The sequence below is a fragment of the Talpa europaea genome (genome assembly GCF_964194135.1).
Source record: "Talpa europaea genome assembly, chromosome: 6".
NCBI lineage: Eukaryota > Metazoa > Chordata > Mammalia > Eulipotyphla > Talpidae > Talpa > Talpa europaea.
Window position 1 is genome coordinate 14,280,007 of NC_140072.1, and position 26,155 is coordinate 14,306,161.

At 47.8% G+C, this 26,155-nt stretch overlaps 1 protein-coding gene across 1 annotated transcript in view; it reads left to right on the forward strand.

The window, feature by feature from the left end:
- The window catches only part of DPYSL5 (dihydropyrimidinase like 5), a gene marked incomplete at its 5' end in the record, with an annotated part of 37,286 nt that overhangs the window by 2,942 nt on the left and 8,189 nt on the right, over positions 1-26,155 (forward strand). The window contains 6 exons of the mRNA XM_084236066.1: positions 18,161-18,319; positions 20,037-20,216; positions 21,003-21,071; positions 22,402-22,446; positions 24,160-24,235; positions 25,267-25,423. Coding sequence (XP_084092192.1) covers positions 18,161-18,319; positions 20,037-20,216; positions 21,003-21,071; positions 22,402-22,446; positions 24,160-24,235; positions 25,267-25,423 — 686 coding nt within the window. The remainder of the gene's footprint in view (positions 1-18,160; positions 18,320-20,036; positions 20,217-21,002; positions 21,072-22,401; positions 22,447-24,159; positions 24,236-25,266; positions 25,424-26,155) is intronic.

Genomic DNA, 26,155 nt, shown 5'->3' on the forward strand with positions numbered 1-26,155 from the left:
GGTTGTTCTTCCTTCCCCTTATGGCTCTGTGGTATTGATAGTGTGACGTACCTGTTCTGCTGCCCGGGGACACTTGGGGGGCTACAGCACACTGCTGTGCACTACCTACTCTGTGTCTGCTGGGACCTCGTATGTGCACATTCTGTGGGCAAATTCCCGGGAGTAGCATTGCTGGGTCCTAGGGGACACATGTGTTCAGTCTGACGAGATACTACCAAATGCATCTCCAAAGGGTTGCAACAACTTTCAGTCTCAGCACTAGGCTAAGAGAGGTTCCAGTATTTACCATCAGCAAAAGTCTGATAGCTGCACCAGTCCATGCTGGGGTTCATCCTCAGTTGTGGCACTAGAAATTGTAGCTTGCTGGTTACTGTTCCCACTGAGAGACCTTTAGTCTCTAGCCAGCTACGAGGCTGTCACACCGCTGTCTGCCAGCCTCTTTGCCTTCTTTATCTTATTTTCTACATTGTCATCTGCTGGGGTCTCATTAGCCAGTGGTGACCAGGTTTCCCCTGAGAGTCTTTGGCTATTTATAGCCAATGAAGACTTTTGAACATGCCTCTTAGAGCAAAGTGGTACCCACCACCTGGTCTTTCCCAGGCTTCTCCATGAGAGCAGGTGCCCCAGGAAGGCACACAGACCCCTGTGGCGTTCATGGTCTCATCTCTCCCAGTTTCTCCTGCAGGCTCGAGCTACCTTAGGCACCCCCAAGCCATGCGAGGCCCTTGATGTGGGAACCAAAGTGCTCATAGACCTCAAGTCCCCCTTGCTGCTGGGGTCACCTAAACTGGCCCTTGTTATGTCCACCCCCTACGCAGACCTAGTGTCCCAGCCTGGTATTGAGCCCCTGTTTTGGAACACAGCCCCTGAACCCAGATCTCCTGGACCCCTTCATTATGCCCTGCCAGAGTCCTGCCTCAGCCCTCCCTGCCTCCCAAGAACTGGCTTCTTGCCCTGCACCCCACCCGCTCCTGGGCTCCCTTCTTGTTTGTGCTCCTGCGGCCTGGTGTTTGGCCTCCTCAGTCCTCCCTGATGCTCCCCTGAGGGAGGAAGAGCTCTCCTGTTGCAACATCATCCCTGGGCCGTGGATTCATTATTCACACAGCCGGAGGCTCGTGCAGGGGCCGTGCGCCCTGACAGACGCCTCTGACCTACTTTGTACCTTCTAAGAAAGGTAGCAGTTGATTCATTCTAAGCATCTGGTTTGTAATAGAATAATAATCCCAAGGAAAAGCTCACCCAAGCGATTAGCCTAGAGAGAAAGAGAGATCAAGTTGCACCTTTTTGTTCTAGTCTGACAGATCTGCAGGGCCTTGAACTCCGCTGCCCTCGCCTATTGCTTGCTTGTCAATGTGATCGCGGCAGCCAGGGCTGGAAAAACAAAACCAATGAAAGCCTGGCCTTTCTGAGAGCATCTGGGTCTCCATTGTCCCGGGTCTAAGGGGATTTCTCCAGCACTTCTTTAACAAAAGCCTCTTGGGCCTTTGCCTCTGTCCAAGGCAGTGGCAGGCTCTGCCTGGCTCCCCGGGCTCTAAATCCCAAGAACAGCTGGGTCACCTGACCCTCCTCCCTGCCTCCCCCACACCCGCCCAACCTGCACAGCCCTACCCTCCCCAGACCCAGAATGTGGGTTTCTGGAAGTGCCGGGACCACCTGCTTGTCAGCAATGCCCACCCCTGGAGGAGGGAGAACCAGTAACAGCAACTGTGTTATTTAATGAGGTCTAGGATTTCAGTTGGGTTCTGGGGTCTTCCATTATTATTCTGCTAAACTTACGTATTAGTTGTATTTGTTTTTTTGGATGTAACTGATAGTACATAATGAAGAATGTTACTGCAGGCTCTTGAGCTCTTCCCACCAAGAATTGTCCATGGCCAGTTGGGAGTATCAGAGTCAGATTTTAAAACTACCAGCACTGCCCCTTCTCTAAGATAGTGACAGAAGAGGAGGTGTGGACAATGGAGGAAAGTGTCTTAAATACCTTTTCTGCCACCCTCTCCTCCAAAAATATATTAAAGAACACTGTCTAAGCTAATAGTCTTCAACCCTTGGGACCAAATTACATTAGAACTACTTGGGGAATAAACATCTTAAGATACCAGAGTCCAGGTTCCACCCCAGACCAATGAAATCAGTATCCCTACACCTACCTCTTCCCCCAGGAAGAAGTCCTAGTGATTCTAACAGGTTATGAAGGAACTTTCTAGGCTGTTTTGAATGGCATGGCATCCTGGCTATGACTCCTCTCCAGGCTGACCCTCACCTTATGTGCCAGGGCTGACATCTGCATCCCCTCTGGAAGACTGCCCTTGCCAGACTGATTTCTCTTCTAGTCACATCCCACGGTCCCATCATAAGGCTCCCAAACTCCAGTCTGGGCCCTAGAGCCCGTGTCTGCCCTCCTGACTGTACCCCATAGAAGTGATAGAGAAGTTGGCTGTGGGAGAGGTGTCTACAAATGGAGGACTGGGGGGGGTCTGTCCTGCCTCCCGGGGCCCAGAGCTCCCTCTTGTCTGGGCCAGGGCTGCATGACTACAGAGACAGCCTCCCAGTCACTCAAAGTCAGCACCAATAGGACATCTATTCTTGTAGCCATCCTGCAAGGGAAGCAAACCTTGGCCAGCTTGGGCTCAGCCTAGGGGCTGTTCACTGTTTCAAGCACTCTGGCCTGCCATGTCCCACCCTGCTGGAGGGTCCGGACTCCCACCCCCTCTCAGTACGGAGGACTGGACCCTACGGCAGAGTCCTGAGATAGAACAGGACATAAGTGAACTCCCTCTGGAGTTCATCTGCCAACATTCTTACCAAGAAACCCACTTACTTACTGGGTAGACAGTTTTTGCTATTTTGCCTTTGAAATTTGCTCTCTTGGAATTACAACTCTTAGTGCTGCTCACTTCCTCTTTTCCCCCAGTATTCTGTTCATTTTTGTTTAATTCTGGCCTGCACCCCAGTTCTTGTATGCATAAATAAATAAATCTTTAAAAAGAAAAAAGAAAAGAAACAGACACAGGTCTGGGCACGCAGTGGTGATGAGCACATGTGCTGCATGTGAGGGATCTCCACACTCGCTGGCTGTGTGATTTGGGCCCATTCCTCTGTCCCTCAATATCCTTTTCTGGAAACTGGATATTATAGTTGGACTCTGTGTGCTAATTTAGTTACTATTTGTAAATAACTTGAAATGGTACTTGTGCTTACTAAGCACCAGATAAGTGTTTGTTAAATAAAGAGATTGTGCTGAGTAAGGACCAACCCCTAGAACATGCACTTGTGATTTCCCCACACACATGCATATTAAAGAATTAGGCGTTGAATAGGTGCTAAGCAAGTTGGATTCCATTTCTACTAATGTTAGAGTTGACTGTGCATGTTTTCGATTGTGGATGGAGTCTAATAGTAATGGTAATGAATTCTAGATGATTTTCTCTTTTTTGGCTCTCAAAAGCCAAAATAGCCAGTCATAAACTCTGCAAGCATCAGGAGCTATTTAAAGATGTCCTGCTTCAAGTCAGTTATCTTGGTTAGGAAAACCTTGCTGGCAATTTCATTCTGCACCTACCTTAATTGGTGGGTCAAAATGTAGGCCAGCCTGACCCTTAGAACAAATATTAGAGAGGAGACCTATTGTTTCTTGTTTTTACACCTAGTATTGGAAAAATAAACTACCTATGGTGACCCAGGAATTATTCAAGGAATAAAGTGTGTTTGCAAAGAATTTATGTTAAAGAGATTATTCTATTTTAAAACCCTTGGTTCAAGACTAGAAATAAACGTTGCCTCTGTGATTGAGCCCAAGCATCTTGGAAAACCTTTCATCCCTCACACAAGAAGTTCTGCCTTTATTCTCTCAACCTCTGGAATTTAAAAAGGAGAGAGGAGAGGAAGAAGAAAACTACATCATGTATTGATGTATTCTTTTTTTTATCTCCTTTTTCTTAAAGACTGCATGTTTTTTAGTATTTCAAGTAATGTTTGAATAAAGTCTTAGGGGAAGCTTCAGAAATCTCAGTTGAATATATCTTTTCTCTCAAACCTTGCTGTGGTTGCCTGTGATCTCAAGTGCCCCACACAGTAAGGTGTGTGACTCAGAACGATGCCTACCAGGTAGGAGTGTGTGTTAACAGGTGAAATGTGTGCCCATGCCTTTCTTTTCTCTTTGTTGCTTTCAGCCTCATTGTTCCCTAAGGTTATCACTGTAGCCAACCATGGTTTCTCTCCTTCTGATCCTTTTTTATTTATTGAGAATTAAAAATTAGGGACTATAGGATTCTTAATTAATGACAATGGAGATAAGACTATAGGCCAACTACAGGAAGCACTTTCGCCAATCCGTGTTTCTCGTGTTGCCACAAACGCACACCCTTGTACACGATCACATGCTCATTGTACACACACTCACTCTCCATACACACAGCCTTTCACACACTTGCTTATTGGAATTGGAAGTACCATTAGAGGTAAATGAATTCAGCCCCTAATCCATAAATAACTTTCCTGTTGAGATTTAAATGCTCCACAGTAATCTCAATATTTAAAAATTAAGTTAAAGGTGACATATGTTGGTGAACTCTGTTCCTGGGAAGAATGTTCATGTAAAGAATGAAGAAGGTCATAACTAGGTAACCTGCAACACCATCTTTTTTTTTTTTAATCTGCGGCTTTTTTTAACAACTTGTTAAGATTGACATACAATGAGCTGTATGTTTTTGTGATGTGCATTTTGATTCATTTTGACATGTGTATACCCTGAAGCTGTCACAATTAATATAATAATAAACAGAGCCATAACCCCCAAGTAACTTTGTGTCTCTTATAATCCTCTTATAATCCTTCCCCATTCCAGGTAACCTGATCTGTTTTCCGTCACTATAGATTAATTTATCTAATTAAAATAATTAATTAATTTATTTATTATTAATTTTATCATATTTTCTATAAGTGAAAGAATATAATATATATTCCCTTTTTGTTTTCTTTTAGTATCATTTAGCTTTTATAGGTAAAGCTACTATGAACATTTGTGTTCAAATATTTGTATGGACATGTGCCTGCATTTCCTTTACATGATCACCTAGGAACGGAGTATCTATCACATGGTAGGCATGTGTCAAACTTTTTAAAAACTACCAAATTGGTTTCAAAGCAGCTGTAATATTTTGTATTCCTTCCAGGTACCACATCTTAGCCATCACTTGTTATGGTCAATCTTTTTCATTCTAGTCATTCTAACAAATGTGTAGGTGTAGCTCATTGTGGTTTTACTTTGTAAATTCCTCAATGACTAATGTAAATGTTTTTATCATACTGATTTACACTCTGGATATCTTTGGTGAAGTATCTTATTTTAAGTACACTTTACTGGATTTTTAGATTGCTTTTCCTGCTGTAATCAAGAAATTTTTGTCAAAGTTAAAGTAACTAAAATTTTCTCCTATTATAAGTTTTATAATTTTAACCCTATGATTCATTTTAGATTAATTTTTATGACTGCTATATGGCAAGCGTTGAGGTTTAGATTTTTTTGCCATCCCAATTGCTCCAGCACCATTTGTTGAAAAGGTGATCCCTTGTCAGAAATCAATGTGTGGTTCTGCCTCCGGACTGTCTTTCTGTCCTGTTGATCTATTTGCTTACCTTTATACCAATACCACATTGTCTTGATTATCATAGCTTTACAATAAGACTTGAGAAAAGGTGCTGTAAGTTGTCCAGCTTTGTTCTTTTTCCAAGTTTTCTTTGGCTAGTCTGTGTCCTTGGAAGCACATTTTTAGTGCAAGTTGTAAACCAAAAACTCAAGAGAACTGGAAACCTAGTGTGTCCATCAAGCTCTTGATAAACATTCGCAGTCCTTAGCATGGTCTCTTTCTACTTGTTAAAAATTAAGGATTTATCTAAAATTTTCTCAAGTTATTTGGAGTGTACGTGCTAAAGGGAACCATCACTGGATGCTGGGTTCAGATGAGGTCCTCCATGTCACTGGGCTCCATATATTATGGATTTATTATCTTCACAAGATCCATGTCTTAATGTAAAGTAAATCCTGGCCATGTGGGGGGAAGCCCCCATTTTGCTCCTTCTTTGCCTGACATTTAGTCAGTGGAGCTCAGGGGGACGCTGGGAGCTCTGAGTAACCTGAATGAGGATAAAACTTTCATGGACTGAAATAGTAACCACTGAGCTAACTCCACCCTCTCCCCCCACCCCTCTCTCACATTCCTGGTAGCCCTGGTTACCACCAGGTCTGGATTGAAGCTTCTCTTTTTTGGTTTGGGGGTGCTCTGGCAAGCAGTCGCTAAGTCCTACATTTAGTAGCCCATCAAAGAGTATATTTTCCCTCTGGTGTGAAAAATACCATGTTCAGAATGGGATGAGTTGAGGCTCTGCTGGCTCTGGGCTCCCAGACCCCAGGCAGCAACTGGTGGTGCCTGGCTCTGCCTCGGACCTACCTCTACATTGGGATGCTGTGAGCTTCCAGACCTGGACTTCTAGCTCACTTGTCAGAGCATGTTTGTATCCCTGGTAGATGCATTGGCATCTTTGAAGCCCCCTTGGGTAGGTTTTATTATCCTTCCTTTCCAGGTGGGAAGCTGAGCCTCAGGGAGGTGACATGACTTGCCCAGCTGATCAGCGCGGGAACTGCTCTGGCTGCCCCCCCACCCCCACCCAACTCCAGCCAGATTCCTCGACTGCACGTCTCCAGGGAGGCCCTCTGCAGCTCGGTGGCTCTGTCATCACTTAGCTTTGGGACCAGAGTGAGGACTTGCCAACATTGGCATAGTCAGGGAAGGGAGAGCAAGAGGGCTTCCATGTGGCTCGCTTCTGGATTGTTGATAAATCCCCCCCCTCTCTGGCATCTGTGGGCAGCCTGGCCTTTTCATAAAGATGTGGCCTGCTGGCCTGTAAACTTTCCTGCTTTGGGATTAGAAGGGGCTTTTCTAAGGAGGAGGGTGACAAAGGGCCTCTCTGTGCGACTATTTTCGGATGGCTCCCCGGCCCCTTGGCTTCTCAGAAGCTGGCAGCCGCGCACTCGCCGCCACATAACTGCCTTTGAGGATCATCTCCAGTCTCCATGGTAACTGCGTGTTGGGAGACAGCCTGCTCTGTACTGGGGCTTTGTATTAAACACAATGAATTTAAATTGGATGCTTGGTCGTGAAGATAATCATTCTGGATTAGAGAGAAGCCTGGAGCTCCTCATTTCATAATTTTAGATGTTGGCACAATTCTCAACTTGAGCCCTGTAATTCAAGCCCAAGCCACACCTACCCCTCTGTTCCCAAGCTGCAGTGCAGGCCAGTTTCATTGGGGCTTCCCCCCGTCCTCTGATGGAGGAGCCTCAGAACCTCGAACCTTCCTGCCCCCCTGTCAGACCAGGGCCACTTCTGAGCTCCAGAGGGAGCTGAATCATGTGAAGGAAACCTGGGGTCTCCAGAGTTGGGTGGCATGATTCAGTCTGGCTGTGTGATTTCCTCTGACCCCCACTTTCCTTATCTATAACACGAGAGGAGTCACCTCTGCTCTGCACAATCATATTGGTTTTCAATTTTATTGTAGTAAAATATGCATAATCAAACTTTACCACTTCAATCATTTTAAGTGTCCTGCTCAGTGACAGTTACATTTTCATTGCTGTCCCCATCATAACCCATACCCAGGACTTTCTCACCCTCCCAGCTGAACCTCCATACCCATCAACCTCCCCCAACTCCAGTCTCTGCACCCACTAGGAGCCTCCTGTAAACGAGCCCCTCCAGTATTGTCTCTTTGTGGTGGCTTATTTCACTCAGCACCGCGTCCTCAAGCTTCATCCTCGTAGCATGTGTCAGACCTTCCTTCCTAAGGCAGGATGACATCCGCAGTTTCTACAGCTTCATTCTCTTATCCGTTCACCATCGATGCACACGTGGGTGGTTCCCATCTTTGGGCTGTTCTCATCAATGCTCCTGTGAAGATGGGTGTGTAAATATCTGTTTACATCCTCGCTTTCATTTTGAGTCATTTTGAGGCGCACATAAGATAATAAACATTAAGAAATCTGCACATGATAGACTGTCAGTAACTTAGTTTCTCTCCTGAGGACGAGCTCCCGCCCCAGAGCTGACCGCCAGCCCAGTGGACAGCGGCATGGGTGAGAGCAGTTTCACTTTTTGCTAACAGGCAGCTGCTGTGTCTTTGGGACAGGCTAGTCAGACTCGTCTTCAAATTAACACAGTTCATGGCAGGGTTTAAAGGAAATGTCTTAACCACAGAAATGTGCTTCAAATCTCACAATAAAAACCAGGCGTGCTTTTACGTTTGCCCCACCAGTTGGTATTCGTGTATTTCTAGTTCCAAAATGAGAATATGTGAGGGCTGGTGGACAGCCTTCCTTATCAGTTGTCTGTTTTAAGGACACCCTCTGGGAGACCCTGAACCTAGGGTGAGATCCCCCCAGGCTATGAGGTTCTGTGCTTAGTTGCCCGTTCAGCAGTCTGCTATCTGTTCTCAGTATTACAGAAGAGCATGGGATTTGGAGTGAAACTACCTAGATCCCCATCTTGGCTCATCTCTAAAACTCTGAGATGAGGGAAATGTCTGTTGCACATGGTGCTTGTGAAGAGGGGGCGCTGACTGTGAGGGTGACACACCCCTACCTCCTGCATCGAGGGGAAAAGAGACAGTTCCTTGGGTGCCTTTGCAGCTCTCCAGGAGATTCTGGGTCTCATTTCATCTAGAAGTTTCTCTAGTGGGGGTGACACCCCTGCCTGAAGGGGAGCCCTGCAGGACTGAGCTGCCCTGATCATTCACCTCTGGGGAGGGAAACATGAGTCCCCCAGGAGGGTCTCCCTCTAAGGTTCCCCCTCTTCTGGAAGCCAGTGAACCTTGGACTTTCTTCCTTGGTAGAAGAGTTCACCTGGCTTCCATCACCCCACACCAACCTAGCGATCCTCCGAGCTTTTGGCTGTTCCAGTCACCTTCTCGGTCTCATCTTCATCTCAGCCCTCTCCTATGTGGCTGACCCTCAGGTCCTTCCCCAGCTCGACTCCTCCTCTCACCTGCCCCCTCTCCCCAAGTAATCTGTTACTGATGACTCCCACCCTAACAGCCAGAGCCCAGACACCTCTGTGCACCTCCCAAACTCAACAGTCCCACCACACTGCCTCCCCTCAAGGATCCTTTCCTCTGGGTATGCAGACCCCCATTCTCCCAGCCAAATCCCACAGGACTCCTCAGCGGTAGAGCCAGAGCTGGGATGCAGGACTGCCAGGATCCCAATTTCAGGCTTCTCCCACCAGAGCGTCCTGCCTCCACATACGGTCAGAATCAAACTACATTTCTTAACAACATTAGTGCAAATGTCACTCTAAGCCCTAGCAAACTCCCAGCCTGCCCTTGGACCCCTCCCAAGTTTTTGGCAGTGTCCAGACCCCTGCCTGGCCCCTGACCACTGGGCTCCCTACTCCTGCAGCTCTCCCAGCCTGCTTCTCTGCCCCAGTTCCTGCTTCCCAAGAGGCTCATTACAATGGCATGTTCAATTCAGCCCTTTCTTGTTGATTCTGCTGCGCATTCTCCATATGGTTTTCCTAAACCTCATCTCAGCTTAGATGGGAATTTGGCTTTCTTTCCTGTTTTGCTAAGAAGTCTGGAACCAAAGGCCATCACCCCTAACCTCCTCCATGTGCTCTCTCAGCATCTCCTCCTTATCCCCCCTCCTGAGTGGATAAGGAAGAGGTATCCCTCCTAGCTTCATAGGTGTGAATATCAACCCTCAGTTTCCCCATCTGAATAACAGCAATAAAATGCATCTCTTTCACAGGGCTGTTGTGAGAATTAGACAAGCCCAGCACGAGTGTCAGTGGATGTTGGTGATAATTAGTGACTTTCACCTCCACTTAAATGTCCTTCATCAGCTCTTGAAGATGCCTACAAACCCCCTTCCTCCTAAATTTGTTCATTCTTCTGCTGACACTGTATTTTGCAGCCACACAAAACTTCCTCCACTCTCTGCATCACCTTATCATCAAGGGCTTCACGTGTGTCCCTTCCAGCCCAGTCCCAAATTCAGGTTCAGCCCCCAGCACTGTGGTGGAGCTTGCACCTGAGCTTGCACTGTGGTGGACCTGAGACTGGGAGCAGACAGGTTTCACTTGGATTCAAGTCAATTACATATAGCCACAAGATGAAGTTATTAGGGTGGGGGACCCACATTACAACAGATATGCATACATTCAACTGGCAGTGAAAGCGGGGAGGGGTGTGAACCACTCTGGAAACCAGCAGCTGGCAGCACTGGCAGCAGTGCACGGCTAGAGTCGTGTTCTGAAGTCTGGTTTTCTCGTTCTTCCTGCTCCGACTACGTACAAGTCCCGGGATGGGGGGTGGCCAGGGTCCGCTGTATAAATGCGCTCCTTCAACCCCACACCCTTCAGTGCCCGCCCACCACCACCACTCACACAGGCTGCTAAGCCTTCCCGGCCAGGGGGGATCCAGTGTCATCAGGGTCTGCACAGCTTGGTCCTCAGCAGACCTGCCGTAGCCCAAAGCGAACAGGACTGTTCTCTGTCCTCTGCTGTGCCCGCCCTTTGTCCACCACATCCTGCCTGGGAGTGTCCCATCACGCCTGTCGCAGCGCTCAGCCTGCCTGTCCTAACGTGCTCATCCCTTCCTCTGGTCTTGAACTTGACAACACCATCATCAGTGCGAGGAATATTATCCAGCGCTGCCTGTTCTTTCCTGTTATTTTGAAGCCATTTTGATTAAAAATGAATTTCTTTCTCATCTGCTTACCACCTAGACTCCAAGATGTTTATATTTCTCAGTTCTTCTGGAGCATCTGATACACATCAGACTAGGCACACAGTATTGGTGCTACCTACAAATTATGCTTATTGCTTATTAACTATAATAGTGTTTCAGAAGATTATTAATAAATTATAAATCGCTGCTGTTTATTGGGGTCCTATGTGTTAGCACTGTGCTAGGTGCTTTATGTGGATCCTCATTTAATTATCCTAGTGGCCTCATGTGGTGTATATTATTATCCGCATTTTACAATGGGGAAAAGGAGCTCAGAGATTAAATAACTTGCCCAACATTTTATAACCAATAAGTGAAGGGGCTGGGATTTAAGTCTAGTTCTGCCTGCCTCAAAGTCTGATTCTGGTCTCTACTATTTTGCCTGTCAGTGTAGCACTAATGTGCCTTTAAATGGCAGACAGATTAAGTGTGGGAAAATATGCTTTTCCCAAAATACATTGTGGGTAGAATGTTGCTTGTTTGCTCTGTAGAAAGTCCAGAAATGAGGTGTGAGTTTTAGACATAGTCCTGCTTGCAGTGAGAGCATGCAAGGCTAGGGCAAGAGGAACAGTGGCCCAGATGGTGTGGTGGAGGCTACAGACCCAGAAAGGAGTGGAAAGTTTAGGGGTGCAATTAATTTTAATAAACAGTTTACAGAAATCCAGTCAACTACTGCATGAACTCAATAGGCTGCGAATTGTGGGTCAGGAAAGGCTGGAGGCCTGTATGTAGCCAGAGGGGCAGAGAGGGGAGCCCCAGGGAACTGATCAGTGTTACTGGATGCCCTGGGGCAAAGCTGGTGTGTGTGTGTGTATGTGTGTGTGTGTGCATGCACGCCCATGCGCGCTGAACCCCAGGTTAACTGATAAAAAAGTAGAACTCCTTACTTTAAAATGAATAGGAATTTCAGGGTGATGATGGCAGAGCATTAAACCAAGTGGGGAGCCCTCCTCCAAGCAGGGCACTGGGACAGCACAGGCCACATGCCCAGGGCACTGACCCTGTCTGAGAGCTCATGTTTTGGGCTGAGAAAGGTATTTCCTGACTGCCCACTTGGTTCTAAGTACCACACATGATCACCTCTCCTGACTAAAGGCTCAGACCCTTCTTTGTGGGCATTGCTTCTGTTCCGGGGTGTGGGGGGTCTCAAGTGCTGGCTTTCCAGAGGGCCTGTAAGCAGCTGAAAGACCCCCAAAGGTGAAGGCAGTTACTCAGAGCTGGAGAGAAACCACTGAGCAAGTTGTTTTTTGTGTTGTTTTGTTTTCTGTTATACTTTGAGAGAATGTAAGTAAAAGATAATTTTAATGTGAAAGGGAAAAGAAGTGGCTCAGCAATTCTAAGAGTAGCAAATCCAGCTGAAGAAACGATGGCCTCCCCAACAGCATTGGGGAACACAGGAATGTTTGCATTACGCTCGCTGGCTCACAAAGCTAAGCAAAATACTCATTCAATTCTCAGCGCAATATTGGCGACTCTTTGAAGGTTGAGTTGCCCTTAATCTCTACATCTAGCAGATCCTACTTTTCTGTTTCCACTCAACTCCCCCCAATACACCCCTCTTTTATGTAACCATAGAAAAAGATGCTCTAGGAAGTCCCTTGTCCTCTCCAAAGAAAACCCGCATGGATTAGCTCTGGCCCAAGTGCCTTCTCAGCATATAGCACAAAGGTTGTACCTTGACCTATTAGTCCTTGGAGTAAGAGAACCAATCCTGTGTTGTTGGTGGTGGTGTTGTTGCTGTTTTTTTGTTGTTTTTTTTTTTTTTGGGGGGGGGCACAGGGAGGAGTGGTGATGGGAGGGGTTATAGTGGGAGAGAGAGAAAAACCATTTCAGCAAAACATGATTGGAGTCACAGCAAGATAGAATATGAGATCTTTGTCCTGATGGAGCCAGGAAGGACCAATATGTTGTTCTCTCCAACAGTGTGATGTCGGCAAAATAAATCGGACCTGAAATTTCTTTCTAACTTTCCTAGTTAATAGACCCCCACAGCAGTTTATTAATAGAGAGACCCCCATCTGCCCCACCATAACCTGATGAGCTTCTGAAGCATAAAGATGACATTTATAACAGCTGTAGGTTGAGTTCCAACACAAATTCCATGCCTGAAAAATCATAACATGGAGGACCATTAAATACATTGGGTTTTCTTAGGGAAGAAATGAAGGTGACATGACTGGGCATCAAGTAAATACAGATTTGCCCAACAGAATGCCAAAAATGTCAAAAACAAAATAACGGTGACCCTGTGAACTACTTGTCGCGGTTCAAATTCTGCCGAGTGTGAATAATGGCCTTGTGTCTGTTGGTTTAACAAATGGCCCACGTGTCTGTGCTACTAGTAAGAGGTGAAAGCCCACATTCATAATAAAAAACAAATGCCCTGTGCACAGCAGGGGAGGCGTGGCCAGAGAGCAGTTTATAGTAAAACATGAAGGCTTGAGCTGGTCATGAGCAGTCTTGGCCCAGCCAGTAGGCTCCAGAAGGCCCTGGCGAGGGAGCTGTCCCTTGTCAGGTCTGTAACTGGCCATGCACATGTCACATAGCTGCATTTCCTCTTCTTGACGTCTGTCCGTGTATGCCGACTCAGTAGTAAATATCCCTGGACTTGGAAATGCATCTGTGGGTGGAGGGGTGTTCATACTAGGCATTAAAATGAGTGCAGGGGCCTCCCTGGTGGTGCAAGGGGTTAAGTCTCAGCACTATGAAGCTATCCGCAGCCACTGCAGCATGAGTTTGGTCCCCCACCAAGGAACAACCCACATGGTGCAGCAGACCTCTCCTGACTCGTCTGCTGCTCCCCTCAGCAGTGTATTTCAGTGGATCTGCCTTTTTTGTTCCCCACTCTGTCTCTGGTGAATCCTCTCACCCCCCCACACCTCACACCTCTGGCCTGCACCCCAGCTCTTATATGCATAAATAAATAAATCTTTTTTTAAAAATAATAAAGTGAATGCAGTCTACATAAATAAATCTTAAGAGTGGTGAGTAAAGTTACGGACGGATTGGAACAGTATGATCGATACCTCTTATGCCAATTTTTTAAATATACAAAACAGTCAAAGTATAAAAACACGGGTGAGAGAAATTGATATCATCCTCAGGAGAGAGAGAGAAATGGGTATAGGAGGGAGGTGTCAGTTGATTTGAAAATCATTTATTTCATTTTTTCATTTTAAAAAGCATTTAAATACAGGAAAAATGTTAACATCTGTTGAATTGAGTAGTGGGTTCATGGATATGCACTGTATTATCTTTTATATTTTTACTGTATGGTTGAAATGTCTCATGACTTTTAAAAGAAAGTACCTTAAATACGTCAACATGCTTAACTAAATTTTATGTCAGTTTAGCTTCCTCCATATCTATTTTTTATATATGTTTGACAAAAGTAACATATCCTATCAAATAAATTTCAGAAAATTAGAGAAATTAAATTACTCAGACTTCTCATCACCCCCAAAACAGTCATTGCTAATGTTTTGGTCTATTTCCTTCCATTTTTTCATTGTGTGGGGGTGTGTGTGTTTAAACACACTTCTCAGCATCTTGGGTACACATATTGAATCTGCCTTTTCCACTCATTATAGCATCACCCTTTTTCCATGTTATGACTTAGTCTCCATAAACATCATTTCAATTGATTTCCATTAAGATTTTCCACAGCTTTCTTTTTTTTTTTTTTTTTAAAGATTTATTTATTTATTTATTTATTTGTACAAGCACTAGGTACAGTCAGAAGCGCGGGAGGGTGAGAGAATTAACCAGAGCCAGAGCGGGGAGCAGAGCAGGCAGAAGGACCGAAGTACACTGCTGAGGGGAGCAGCAGGCGGCAGGAGAGGTCTGCGCGCCATGTGGGACCCTCCTCTGGTGGCCGGGGAGCAGCCGGGGATCGAACCTGAGCTACAGAGGCTGCAGGCAGCTTCGCAACCCAGCACTCAACCGCTGCGCCACCAGAGAGGCCCACCACAGCTTTCTTAACCGCCATTTTTTGCATAAAAACTGTTATGAACAGTCAACAGTCACACAGTCCCAAACCCGTAAACATAAAATCCTTTTGAAAGCCTAAGGAACGGGAGTGGGTCACACTCCGCTCTTGATTTCCACAAGACAGTTTGCGTGGGGTGACACTGAAAAGGTCTGTCACATCTGTGCCATCACATTCCCCGGGAGGCTGAGCTTGTCGGCTTTCGTCCCGGGGATGAAACTCGACAGATGAAGAAGCCGGCTCCACGTGTGTCTTGCTGGGGAGACAGAACATGTGCTCTCACATTCACTTCCTCCCTGGGCCCCCCAGCCTGCAGCTGGGAGTGTTTGCTGGTCCCGTTGGCCTCTTGTTTAGAGTGGGGGTAATTATGGCAGGTATTTGTGTTCCCCTTCCCAGCTTATAGGTGCTCTCTGGGCCCCTGGGAGTTGGCATCCAGTGGGCACCCAGCAGCCTGGGCTCATAGCTAGTGAGTGGGCAAGCCGGAGCCACCACCCCAGGATCTGCCTCCTTCTAAAACTCTTTTTTTTTTTTTTTATAAAGTTTTATTTATTTATTTAAAGATTTCTTTATTTATTTATACAAGCACTGGGCACAGTCAGAAGCGGGGGAGGGTGAGAGAATTCACCAGAGCCAGAGCGGGGAGCAGAGCAGGCAGAAGGACCGAAGTACACTGCTGAGGGGAGCAGCGGGCGGCAGGAGAGGTCTGCGCGCCATGCGGGACCCTCCTCCGGTGGCCGGGGAGCAGCCGGGGATTGAACCGGCGCTGCAGAGGCTGCGGGCAGCTTCGCAACCCAGCGCTCAACCGCTGCGCCACCGGGGAGGCCCTAAAACTCTTTTCAGTTATTCTCTTTAGACCCAGGCAAGAGGGGCCTCTGCCCAAGCTGTAGACTCTAAACAACTTGCACCCCTACCCTCTGGGGCCGTGTTCTTTCAGAGCCCATTTCCCACTCCAAGACCACACAGTGGGTCCCTGAAATTCCCTGACAAATGACCCTGAGCACCTCCAGGGCCTCAGCAAGCCTGGACCTGTCCTCTCAGGGGCCCAGACCACCCCTGCTCACCTAGGCCCAAGGGTGGAACTTAGACCTGCAGGCTGCAGGGTGAATCCAGGGGGGGTGGGGGCCCGAGGTGCACGGGCTGAAGGCCAGCATCACCTTCTCCGCAGCCCAGAATGACAAATCCTCTGAGAATTCTCAGTTCAAGCCTTGGCCTTCTCCATCATTATAAAGTTATATTTTTCAGAGTAAGAGGATAGACTTTGTTCTGGGTAACAGTGCATTAGCTTGATCTGTGACTTCTAACCATGTAAAGATTTGACATGTCATCTCCTCTTCTACTCTTGCTCTGGGACCCACAGATATGAACAATACGTTCCCTTTTTTTCTAGCTGAGGCTACAAATATATTGGTATACTCTAGAGGTGCGTCTGCAAAGGAAAGGCATCCAGAAAAATGAAACAACTTAGGTGTAAAATCCCAATATCATACACACACACACAAACCCTTCCATGTCCACGTGTAAAGGAAAGAAATGCATTTTAGGACAAATTAGAGTACAACCACCTGCCGAGGATGAATCAGCCTGGCACAATCCAGCAAAATTAGAAATAGAAGCCAGCTAGTAAAGCTGCAATCTGCCACTCCTCTGCCTCCCCATCGCACTCCCAGCTCGTGTGCTGCAGATCTACCACCCTCTGTTGGCTGCTTTAAGCTCTGCAAGAAGTAGGACCCCATGACAACCAGAGGTTTCCCATGACAACCTGAGGCGTGGCCTCTCCAGTCCACCAGGATCAGCCCGGAAAATCAGTGTTGCAAAAGTTTTCATTTTAATTGTTGTTTGGACATTGAACTGGTTTTTTCCCCCAGTTGCTTATGCCCCAGCAAGATTTGTAATCAGGAGTATAACTGCATGGTGAAACATGAAATTGTGAAGACAACTTCATTGTGCCGCTAAACTCTAAATAATCAAACACATATACCAGGACAGCACTTGATGAAATCCATTCTGTAAGGGATGTTTCCCTGGCCTTTCACAGTGAAGCAGCAAAGCAGCTATTCCATCACGTGGGTGAAGAGTCTGCAGCAGAGAGGTTAAGTGAGCTGGCGGAGGTGGTTCAGCCAGCAGGTGGCAGAGCAGGAGCTCCAGCTCTGGGGCCGATTCCAAAAATCATTAAAGACCCAATAGAAGGACCTGTTCCGTGCAAATTCTCATTAGTAAAAGAGCATCACCTTGTATCATGGCCCTCAAAGCCTCTCGTACTGTGGGACTCACTCTCAATTATTTTAATTTTAATAACAAGAGTTTGTTTTAGAACCAGGCTGGAGCAGCCTTCAGCCAGAGGGAGTTTTGAAAGTTGGTGGCGTTCACCTGAGCAAATTGGCTTTTTTTTTTTTCCAAATGTGTGTGAATCTTCAGTACAGATTTGGTAATTATTATTCCTGGGAACATTACTTTAATTGCAGTTGAGTCTTTTTCAAGATTTCTTTCTAAATGGTATCCGGTGGAGACTGAGACTAGGATAAATCATACAAGGACCTAAAAAGTGCCCTAATCAAACAAGATAGGTAGAAATGACATCAACGTGCTTGGGAATACTGGTCAGACCCCGATGCAGAAGATGCTTATAAGAACTTTTCATCGAATTATTTCATGAAATGTGGGAGAATAGGGGTTAGGACGCAAGCTATGAAGCTGTCCTTCAGCCGCTCTAGCACGAGTTCAATCCCTGGCCAGGGAGCTACCCACAGGGCACAGCAGACCTCTTTTGACTCGCCCGCTGCTCCCCTCAGCAGTGTATTTTGTTAGTGTGCCTGTTCTGTTCCCCACTCTGTCTCTGATGAATCTGCTCATACCCCCACACCTCTTGCCTGTACCCCAGCTCTGTATGCATAAATAAATAAATAAATAAATCTTATTTTAAAATGTGGGAGAATAAAAAGCAATACATCCAAATTAACATTTTACTCACTGGCTTAAGTATTTATGTGTAACTAAATTAGTACGTATAACGAGGTAATTGATATATAAATTGCACTCTGGCATTTGGTTCTGTCATCTATATATTCTAGTTGGCTGAAAATTGTTTGGGAGACCTTCTCATTGGGAAAGAGGGTTGGCTTGAGGCCAGGGTCACACAGTGAGTGGTTTTTCCGGATGCCAAGCAGCAACCCAAGACGAGGAGGAAGCAGGTTTGTGTGCTGGAAACTAAGGTTACAGGTGGCTCCTGAGCCTCCAGGTCCTTAGCATTTCCCCAAACACTGCTGCGCTGGGCCTCACAGCCTCTGTAGGGCAAGTTCTGTGGTGTTGCCAAGCATCCACCCCCGACCCCGTATCTCCCCGCCCTGGCGCCACGGGCAGGCTATGACAAGGCTGCCTTTCCTGTCTCTCTCTCAGGCTGCACTGGTCGGAGGCACAACCATGATCATCGGCCATGTCCTGCCCGACAAGGACACCTCCCTGGTGGATGCCTATGAGAAGTGCCGGGGTCTGGCCGACCCCAAGGTCTGCTGTGACTACGCCCTCCACATGGGGATCACCTGGTGGGCGCCCAAGGTAACAGTGCTAGGTGGAATCCCAGGAGAATAGCAAAAGCCCCTTAAGGCAGAGGGACCATTGGTCAGAGCCACTGGGAGTGGGGGGTGGGACTCCCCTACTGTGTGACTCCCCTCCCACCATCATCCTAACTCCCCCAAAGGCCAAAAGAAAATACACATATGGGCCCATCATGGGGCGGGCAGGCCTGTCCTGCTTAAAGAGCCCAGCAGACCCAGAGGTGTGAGATCAGAGGCCATGAGTGCTGGCTTCTGCTCCTACCACAGGGCTCTTGCATCTCCTGATTTTTTTTTACATTAGATTTTGCTGACCACCCTGGGCTTACTCCTCAGTAGAAAGTTTAGCAAGAGTCAGGCCCAGAGGGTCATATCATTTTCGTACTGGGTGTAACTGAGTTGAGATCTCAGATGGAGGGGCTTGTCCTGGCTCAGTGCCTCCTGGCACAAAGGGCCTGGGCCTGTTGTTTGCTCCCAGGGTGCAGCTACTGCTCTGAGCCCTGAGCTGCCCCTGGGGTGTGGGTGAGGCTGACTCCCACTCTGTTCAGCCTCTGTGCCCACTTCGCATCTGTGCCCCTGGCCCCGGCTTTCCTATCCTCCTATTGCCCTAGGCCCCAGAGCCAGAGTCCAGGCCCCTCTTCCTAGATCCCTACTTTCTTTCTCATCCTGCAAACAGTCTCCCAGTATTTCTAAACTGGTGCTTACTAGAGCCCCATCCAAGCCTTACACCATAGGATCCCCCTCCTGGAACTGGCAAAAGGTGCCAACCATGCTGAATATCAGCCATCCCTGGTCTCAGATGGGGCTTTTTTTCATTTTGGACTCCTCTTGGGTGGCTGCCCTTATGTCCAACCTCTCCATCCCCTCCCCCTGAAGAAGAGCTGGCCTGGAATGTAGGGTCCACTCAGCTTCTCTGCAACTCTGAGGCCTGGTCATCCGTAAGTCTCCAGAGGTTATGGGGTCTCTCCTGCATCCAGAATTTTAAACTCTTATTTATAATAATCAAATATTAGAAAACAAAGGAAGCATTTAATCTGGTCACCCCAACACGCCAGTATTTTTATTTTAGTGTATTTCCTTCCAGTCTTTTTTCATATGCACTTAAGTGAAAGTAACTCTTTCACTTAAGTGTGAGGATTTTTCTCTGGTCTGTGTGGTTTTCATGAGTGCCATGGAATGGTCACCTAATGTTCTGTGAAGTAGATGAAGCTCAGCTTTCTCTTGGCAGACCAATGTTGCTGCCATTTTTTGTTGATATAATGTTGGGATAAATCTCCTTATTCACATCACTTTGTTCATGTTTGGCTTTGTTCCTAAATTAGATTCTCTCTAGGGTCTCTATTTTTAGCACCAGTGCACCTTCTTTGTAATGCCACTTCCATTATGGGGGTGACAGGCCACAGGAGTCAGTCATTAGTGCGTTTACCAAAAAGACTAATTTGGAGTAAGAAACATAGGATGATGATCCTATGTGGTAGAGAAACATGCCTAATATAGTTCTGATATTTGTGTCATGCTTGACAAAGATGCTTGATGCATCTTCCTGCATCCATGCCTTCGCTGCCACCATGGAGTGTGAGAAAAAGTAAGATACTGCAGGGTCGGGGATGGTATATGGCAACTCCCTGGCTGAACCACATCTCCATTTGGACCCAGCACATCAATCAGCTTCTTAAAAATCTGTGCTCAGATAGTTTTTGCCTTTGCATTTTGCTCTCCAGGTGAAAGCAGAAATGGAGACTCTGGTGCGGGAGAAGGGTGTCAACTCGTTCCAGATGTTCATGACCTACAAGGACTTGTATATGCTTCGAGACAGTGAGCTGTACCAAGTGTTGCACGCTTGCAAGGACATTGGGGCGATCGCCCGAGTCCATGCTGAAAATGGGGAGCTCGTGGCTGAGGCAAGGCAGCAGAGAATGCTGGGGCGAGGGGGCAGGGACACCAGTAGAGACAGTATTTGAGGGAATTCCTGACCATCCATCACCCCTTCTACTTAAGTTCCAGCAAAACAAGCTATAAAAGAAATGTAAACACTCCAGCTGACAATTCTTTGTCAAAAAACCCAAACTTTTGTACTATCTGTAAAAAAACTATCTATAGTCTAAAAAGACTTCTCAGTCTTAGATGTCTTAGTTCTAATGATATATTTACATTTCATTGTAGCTAAGAATTTGAAACACTCATAAGAAATATTTTAATGGGATTTGACTTAAAGAATAAATTAGAATCAGTTTTCCACTGCCTTGTTCCTCCCCAGAGAAGCTGGGATAACATAGAGATCAACTCACTGGCACCCAGAAAGATGAGCCCGTTTTTGTCTCTAGGTGTTAAATGGGCAACATCTAAGGAAGTTGCTGGAAGCTAGAGAGTCAACTAGGTTTCCAGTGAGGAAATTCTGACTTTCAGAACAATAAAAAGTGCTTGTCTTTGGTGTCCCAGACCTCTTACGTATTTACTGAACTGTATTTTAAGAAGAAAAAAATGTTTGGTCATTGCAATGGGAGACTCAGGGAGAGCGTCACTGCAAGAGAGCCTTGTGCTTATTCTTCCCTCGTTAGGAGATGAGTGTCACAGAAGTAAGGAAAGTAGCAAGCCTAAGGGGGAGGCTCTGTCTAGCTGTTTACTGTCCCATCGGTTCGGTGTTTTCTTGCATCTCAAAGTATTTTCTTTCTATTGTTATTCTTCAGGGTGCTAAGGAAGCATTAGATTTGGGTATCACAGGCCCAGAAGGAATCGAGATCAGCCGTCCAGAGGAGGTGAGCAAAATGTCCTATGTCAACTTCATTCCCGTAGATCCACAGAATCTTTTAGAATAGAGACATCAACAAATACAAGTTGTACTGTGTCACTTTGTCCATGGGTAAATTCCCATCTGGAAGCTTCCCAGGGAATAGCTTCCTCTATGCTGAAGCCAACTTGACCTTGAGTTTCCTTGGAAAAGACGGTTTGGAGGACACCAGACCACTTGATTTGACTCTGATTTCAGCGATCTGGGGGAGACAATGTCAATCTACCGGGGTTGCCCAAAATTTAATTGGGAGAAAAAAGGCAGAACGAAAAGACCTTTGGATGGTAGAAGAAATCCCAAACTGTAACACTTAGCATTTGGAGGATGAAATCCCCATGAGCATTAGAGAACTTTGTGCTCTTCCCATAGAAAGGAGACACTCTTTCCCCTTACTACCTTATTGCACATTGCAATGGTAATTTAAAGACCTGCTATCCTCCTGCCTCTGGTTTCATCCTTGCACACAGTGGTGCAGGGTTTCAACACAAATCCCCCGGCCCCTCTGCTAAAGAATTCTGTTCTGGAGGAACCCCACTAAAAAGACAATGCTTTCATGCCCTATGACCCAGTTCAGACATCCCTTACCATTTAGGAGAAGCCCCCAGGGACACTTGGCAGTGTTTAGATGCATTTGGGGTTATCCCAAGTTGGGGAGGGGCACTGACATCAGATATAGCCACCTGCTCTTTGCAGTTGACTTTCATTGAGGTGCTCAGTGGCTGCCGCCAGAGCTGCTCCTTTCTTCAGTGGACCACAGGAAGCCACTGAAGCCACCTGGCACTTGGCCACTGAGAACATGTTGTGGCCTTTACCCAGGACAGCACCGTGGATAGTTCTAGTCTGCAGTGGGTATAGGCAGGGATGCAGCTAACATTACCCAGACAGCTCCCCACCCCAAAGAATTTTCCACCCAAGATATCAGTAGTGCAGAGCTTCAGAAACCCTGATCTAAGCTAACTTCCAGCTTGAAATCAGTCGGGATCGTGACTTTGGGGGGAAATGTACCAGACAGTGGAGAAAGGTGATTCTGGGTTTTTGTTTCCTTTTGCTCTGTTGTCTTCATTAAGCCCCTAATGGCATCTGGCCAGGAAGTGCCTAGGATGCTCTCTCAGTGTGGATGGAGCACGGTGCTGCAGCCCAGGGCTTGCCCCAGAGCCAACCCCTACTGGTGCAGTGATCCCTTAACTCTGTGTCAGTTATTCCGGCTCTTTCTACAAGGTGGGCTCTCAGGCAGGTGTGGGTTTCCTTGGAGAAGATGGTCAAGCTTGTTTTCTTCCTGTCCTGTGTGTTTCTAACAGCTGGAAGCTGAAGCCACACACCGAGTCATCACCATTGCAAACAGGGTGAGTGGACCCCAGCTCACAGCACCACTCTCGACTCTGAGATCAGATCTGCCTATACCTTAGGGTCCTGTTCTGTGCTGGGTGCCAGCACCATACCTGCCTCACAGGACAACAAAACCTTTTGCTAACTGAGCGGTTATGATTTCTTGCCACTGACTGCATTGTACCTGCTGAGCTTGCTGGGCCTTCATTCAAATGGAAATGACTGGTGGGGGCTGGGGGAGCACAGAGCCTCGTTACCCCTAGAATCTGTTTCTTTAAACAGATAGGGTAGACAGCTGGCCTGAGAGCCCTGATTTAAATCTCTGCCTCTGGCCGTTCATAATTTTTCCTTGGGCTGGTCAGGGTGACACACTCGAGAATAGACCCAAGTGCAGTGGGATTGTGGGAATGAGAAAGAGGCGTGGGGCCTTTACCAGTACAAGCCCCTGGCTCCTATGCAAGTCACTCAGCAGCTCTGACATACAGTTTTAATATCTGAAATTGAATGATAGTATCACTCACGGGTGCACAGAAAAAGTCATAGAAGGGAAACAGCCAAGCGCTGCTCAAAGGTTATTTCTCCTTCAAAGCATCATGAAGAGGTTTGATTTACTCAGATAACAAGAATTACCTCCTCCAGAACACTGGTTTTCAAAGTGTGGTTCCTGGACCACAGCATCAGCATCGCTGGCTAGAAACAGGAGCTTTGAAATGCCTGTCCACAGCCTATGCAGACCCACTGAGTCAGAGGCGGGAGGCAATGCCAGTAACCTGGGTTCTAACCAGGCCACCAGTGATTCTAATGGCCCTAACCTTGAGAACCTCTCTTTTGGAAAGACCTAGGGCCATCCCGAGGAAGGAACATAAGGGAGTGGTATTAGCAATATCCCAGGGAAATAAAAAGGGTGGAGGTCCCGCTGGTCTCAGAATTAGTCAGATAACTTGGGCCAAGCACATCAAACCTCAGGCCAGTTCTAAACTCTGTCCCCTCAGTGGATAGGCAGAGAAGATACTAGCATAACAGCTGGGGAAAAAGCTTCCCGTTCACAGTTTATAAGTCTGGGATCTAGCCACGGACAGTATTTCACTGTCATAACAATTACTAGTTTATCAATTCCTGATGGAACCTGACCCCAGAATAAGGAAAGATCTGAACCACAGAAGGGCAACTTCTTGTATTTTTTAGCTCAAATCTAAGCCCAAAGAAGTCAAGCTTGAAACTTGCACATCTTAGTAGGGGACAAGCTGATGAACCTGCAATCTGGGGTCATTTTGCCATATCGTCCCGTCTGGTGTGGCCTCTGGGCTCTGAGGCCCTCGTGTCTTGTACCTTGAACATTCCATCTCCTGACAGCAGCCCTGAGATGACAGGGATGTCATTCTAGATGGGGAATCCAACACCCCATCCATGTCTCTAGGTCCTCACCTTCAAGGCGGAAAATTAAAACAGTCACTTGTTTTAAGTAAGCACAGTCTTAGTTTCACCTGGTAGAAAAAGTGAGGTTCAGTATTTGACGTCTTGCCCCGAGGTTCCCCTTCTGGCCTCTGATGCTGGGTGCTGCTTGGCCCCTTCCTTGCTTCATGGGGTTCCCCAGTCTGCAGCTTGTGCTGTCCTTGCCAGCCCCGAGGGTGGAGCTGCAGGAGGCAGGGGAAGTGCTGTTTGGCCGGGTTATCTTGGCACTTCTGAGATTTGCCAGGTTGAGACTGTCCTGGCTGTTTCCTGTGTTTTAGACTCACTGTCCCATTTACCTGGTCAATGTGTCCAGCATCTCGGCTGGTGATGTTATTGCAGCTGCTAAGATGCAAGGTGAGTCCTTGGGCTCGGGGGAGGGGGCATGGTGTTTGCACGTGTGGTGGGGTTACCCCACCCCGTCTTCCCCAAAAGCACACCCCACTAACCTGGGTTCGGCCCCGTAGAACCCGAGTCTTTCCTCTGCTCATTTGTATGCACGACAGCTTTGCAGAAGTGTCTGTCTGCTCTGCTGGGTCTGGTAAAATGTTCCAGTTGACTCATTAATTAGTATCTTTTGGGTCTCTGGTTTTACTAATGGTGGCCTTGGTAACCAACATAAAATGCTGGGCCAATTCCAGGGGGCATTTCTGGGGCTGCTGGGGAAGCCCCTGCAGAGGCTGCAGTGAGGGCCCCAAACTCCCTTACCTACAGTCTCCTGAACCCTATGTTTGAACCTGGGGTACCATTTTTTTCCCTTTGCTGAGCACCTGGCAACACCTGCAGGCTTTGGGACCTGCCTGCAGTCCCAGCCCACTCAGGGTGCCTGTGAGGTTCTGGTAGCAGGAGAAACAGTCACAAACCTGAAAATAGAAATCAGGAGCCAGAGCTTCCCGCCTTTCCACCACACTGCCCTGGAGCTCCCACCTCCTGCCTCCCTCTGGGGAAGCCCATGGGTGTCTCACCCTCACGGTCACCCAACCTCCTGACTCATCCCACCTCCACTTCCCTGCTCCAGAGCCCTGCTGCGGCCCCACCCAGCCGCTCTCCCGAAGCTGCTCACAGCACCCGCAGAGCTGAGAGAAGTCAAACTACCTGCTAGGGTGGCATCCACGGCCCTCAGCCTTCCAGCCCTTCTCCTATTCGCCCACACACACACCTGCCACCTGGTGCCCGGGCCCTTCCACCCTCCTCGCCTGGAGTCGACCTCAGGAGAGGGAGCCTCCAACCTTGAGCCCAGAAACACTCAAGCACAGGAGAGAGCCAGGGCCCGCCCCTTCCTCTATCGTACCTCGGGGACTTGCCCCGTCAGATGTCAGACGAGATGCTCAGACCCATGAGTGCTCGGCAGGTGCCTCCTGCTTACCGGCTGGCCCTTCTTCTTCCAGGGAAGGTGGTGCTGGCTGAGACCACCACGGCCCACGCCACGCTGACGGGCTTGCACTACTACCACCAGGACTGGTCCCACGCAGCCGCCTACGTCACGGTGCCTCCGCTGAGGCTAGACACCAACACCTCAACCTACCTCATGAGCCTGCTGGCCAAGTAAGGCATCCGGCTGGGCCACTGGGGCCCGGTGCCGCAGAGCCCACGGGGCCTGCCGTTCAGGGAACTTGTAGGTTTTCAAGGTGATGCCGCGGAGGCTCCAGATCTAGATTTGATTTCATGGTGCCAACAGGGTGGTTTTGCTTCTGCTGCCTTCTCCACAGCCTGCGGGGTGATTGCCATCCCCTTGGGCTCCAGGGGCCATTTGGTTTGGCGTGAGAGCATCTGAGGTGGAAGAGCAAAGAGCATGTATAAAACCCAACAGTGGGTATTCAGAGTATCAAAGGACATCGATATGTCACACGAAGGCCCACTGGGTTGCTGGAGGCTGTGGCTCTGACTTATCTTAGAATAGATGTGGCCTTTCTCTCCTCTTCGCCTTCCCTTTTCTCACTGTTTCCATGCAGCTTTCTGTGTGGACAACTCCCCTCCCTCTCTCCCGCCTCCCTTCTCCTTTTCCTTTGCCCTCTGCTGGCTCTTCCTCTTCCCCCACCCTCCCTCCAGGCCTCCTGTTGCCCAGCTCTTCTTTTTCTAGCCCTCTTGAGATGTCCTCTCCTTGGGTTTGGGTTGTGGACTGGTGGGGAGGAGGGTAGGGAAGCATCCCTGGAGGAGGCGGGAGGGAAAAACAGCAGGTCTCTCCATTCTGCCACCCCTCAGCCTCCCTGTGTCTCCTGCTTTCCTAGCGCTGGACGGAGATAAGCCTCTTGCAGTGACTGGGGGGGTGGAGAGGGA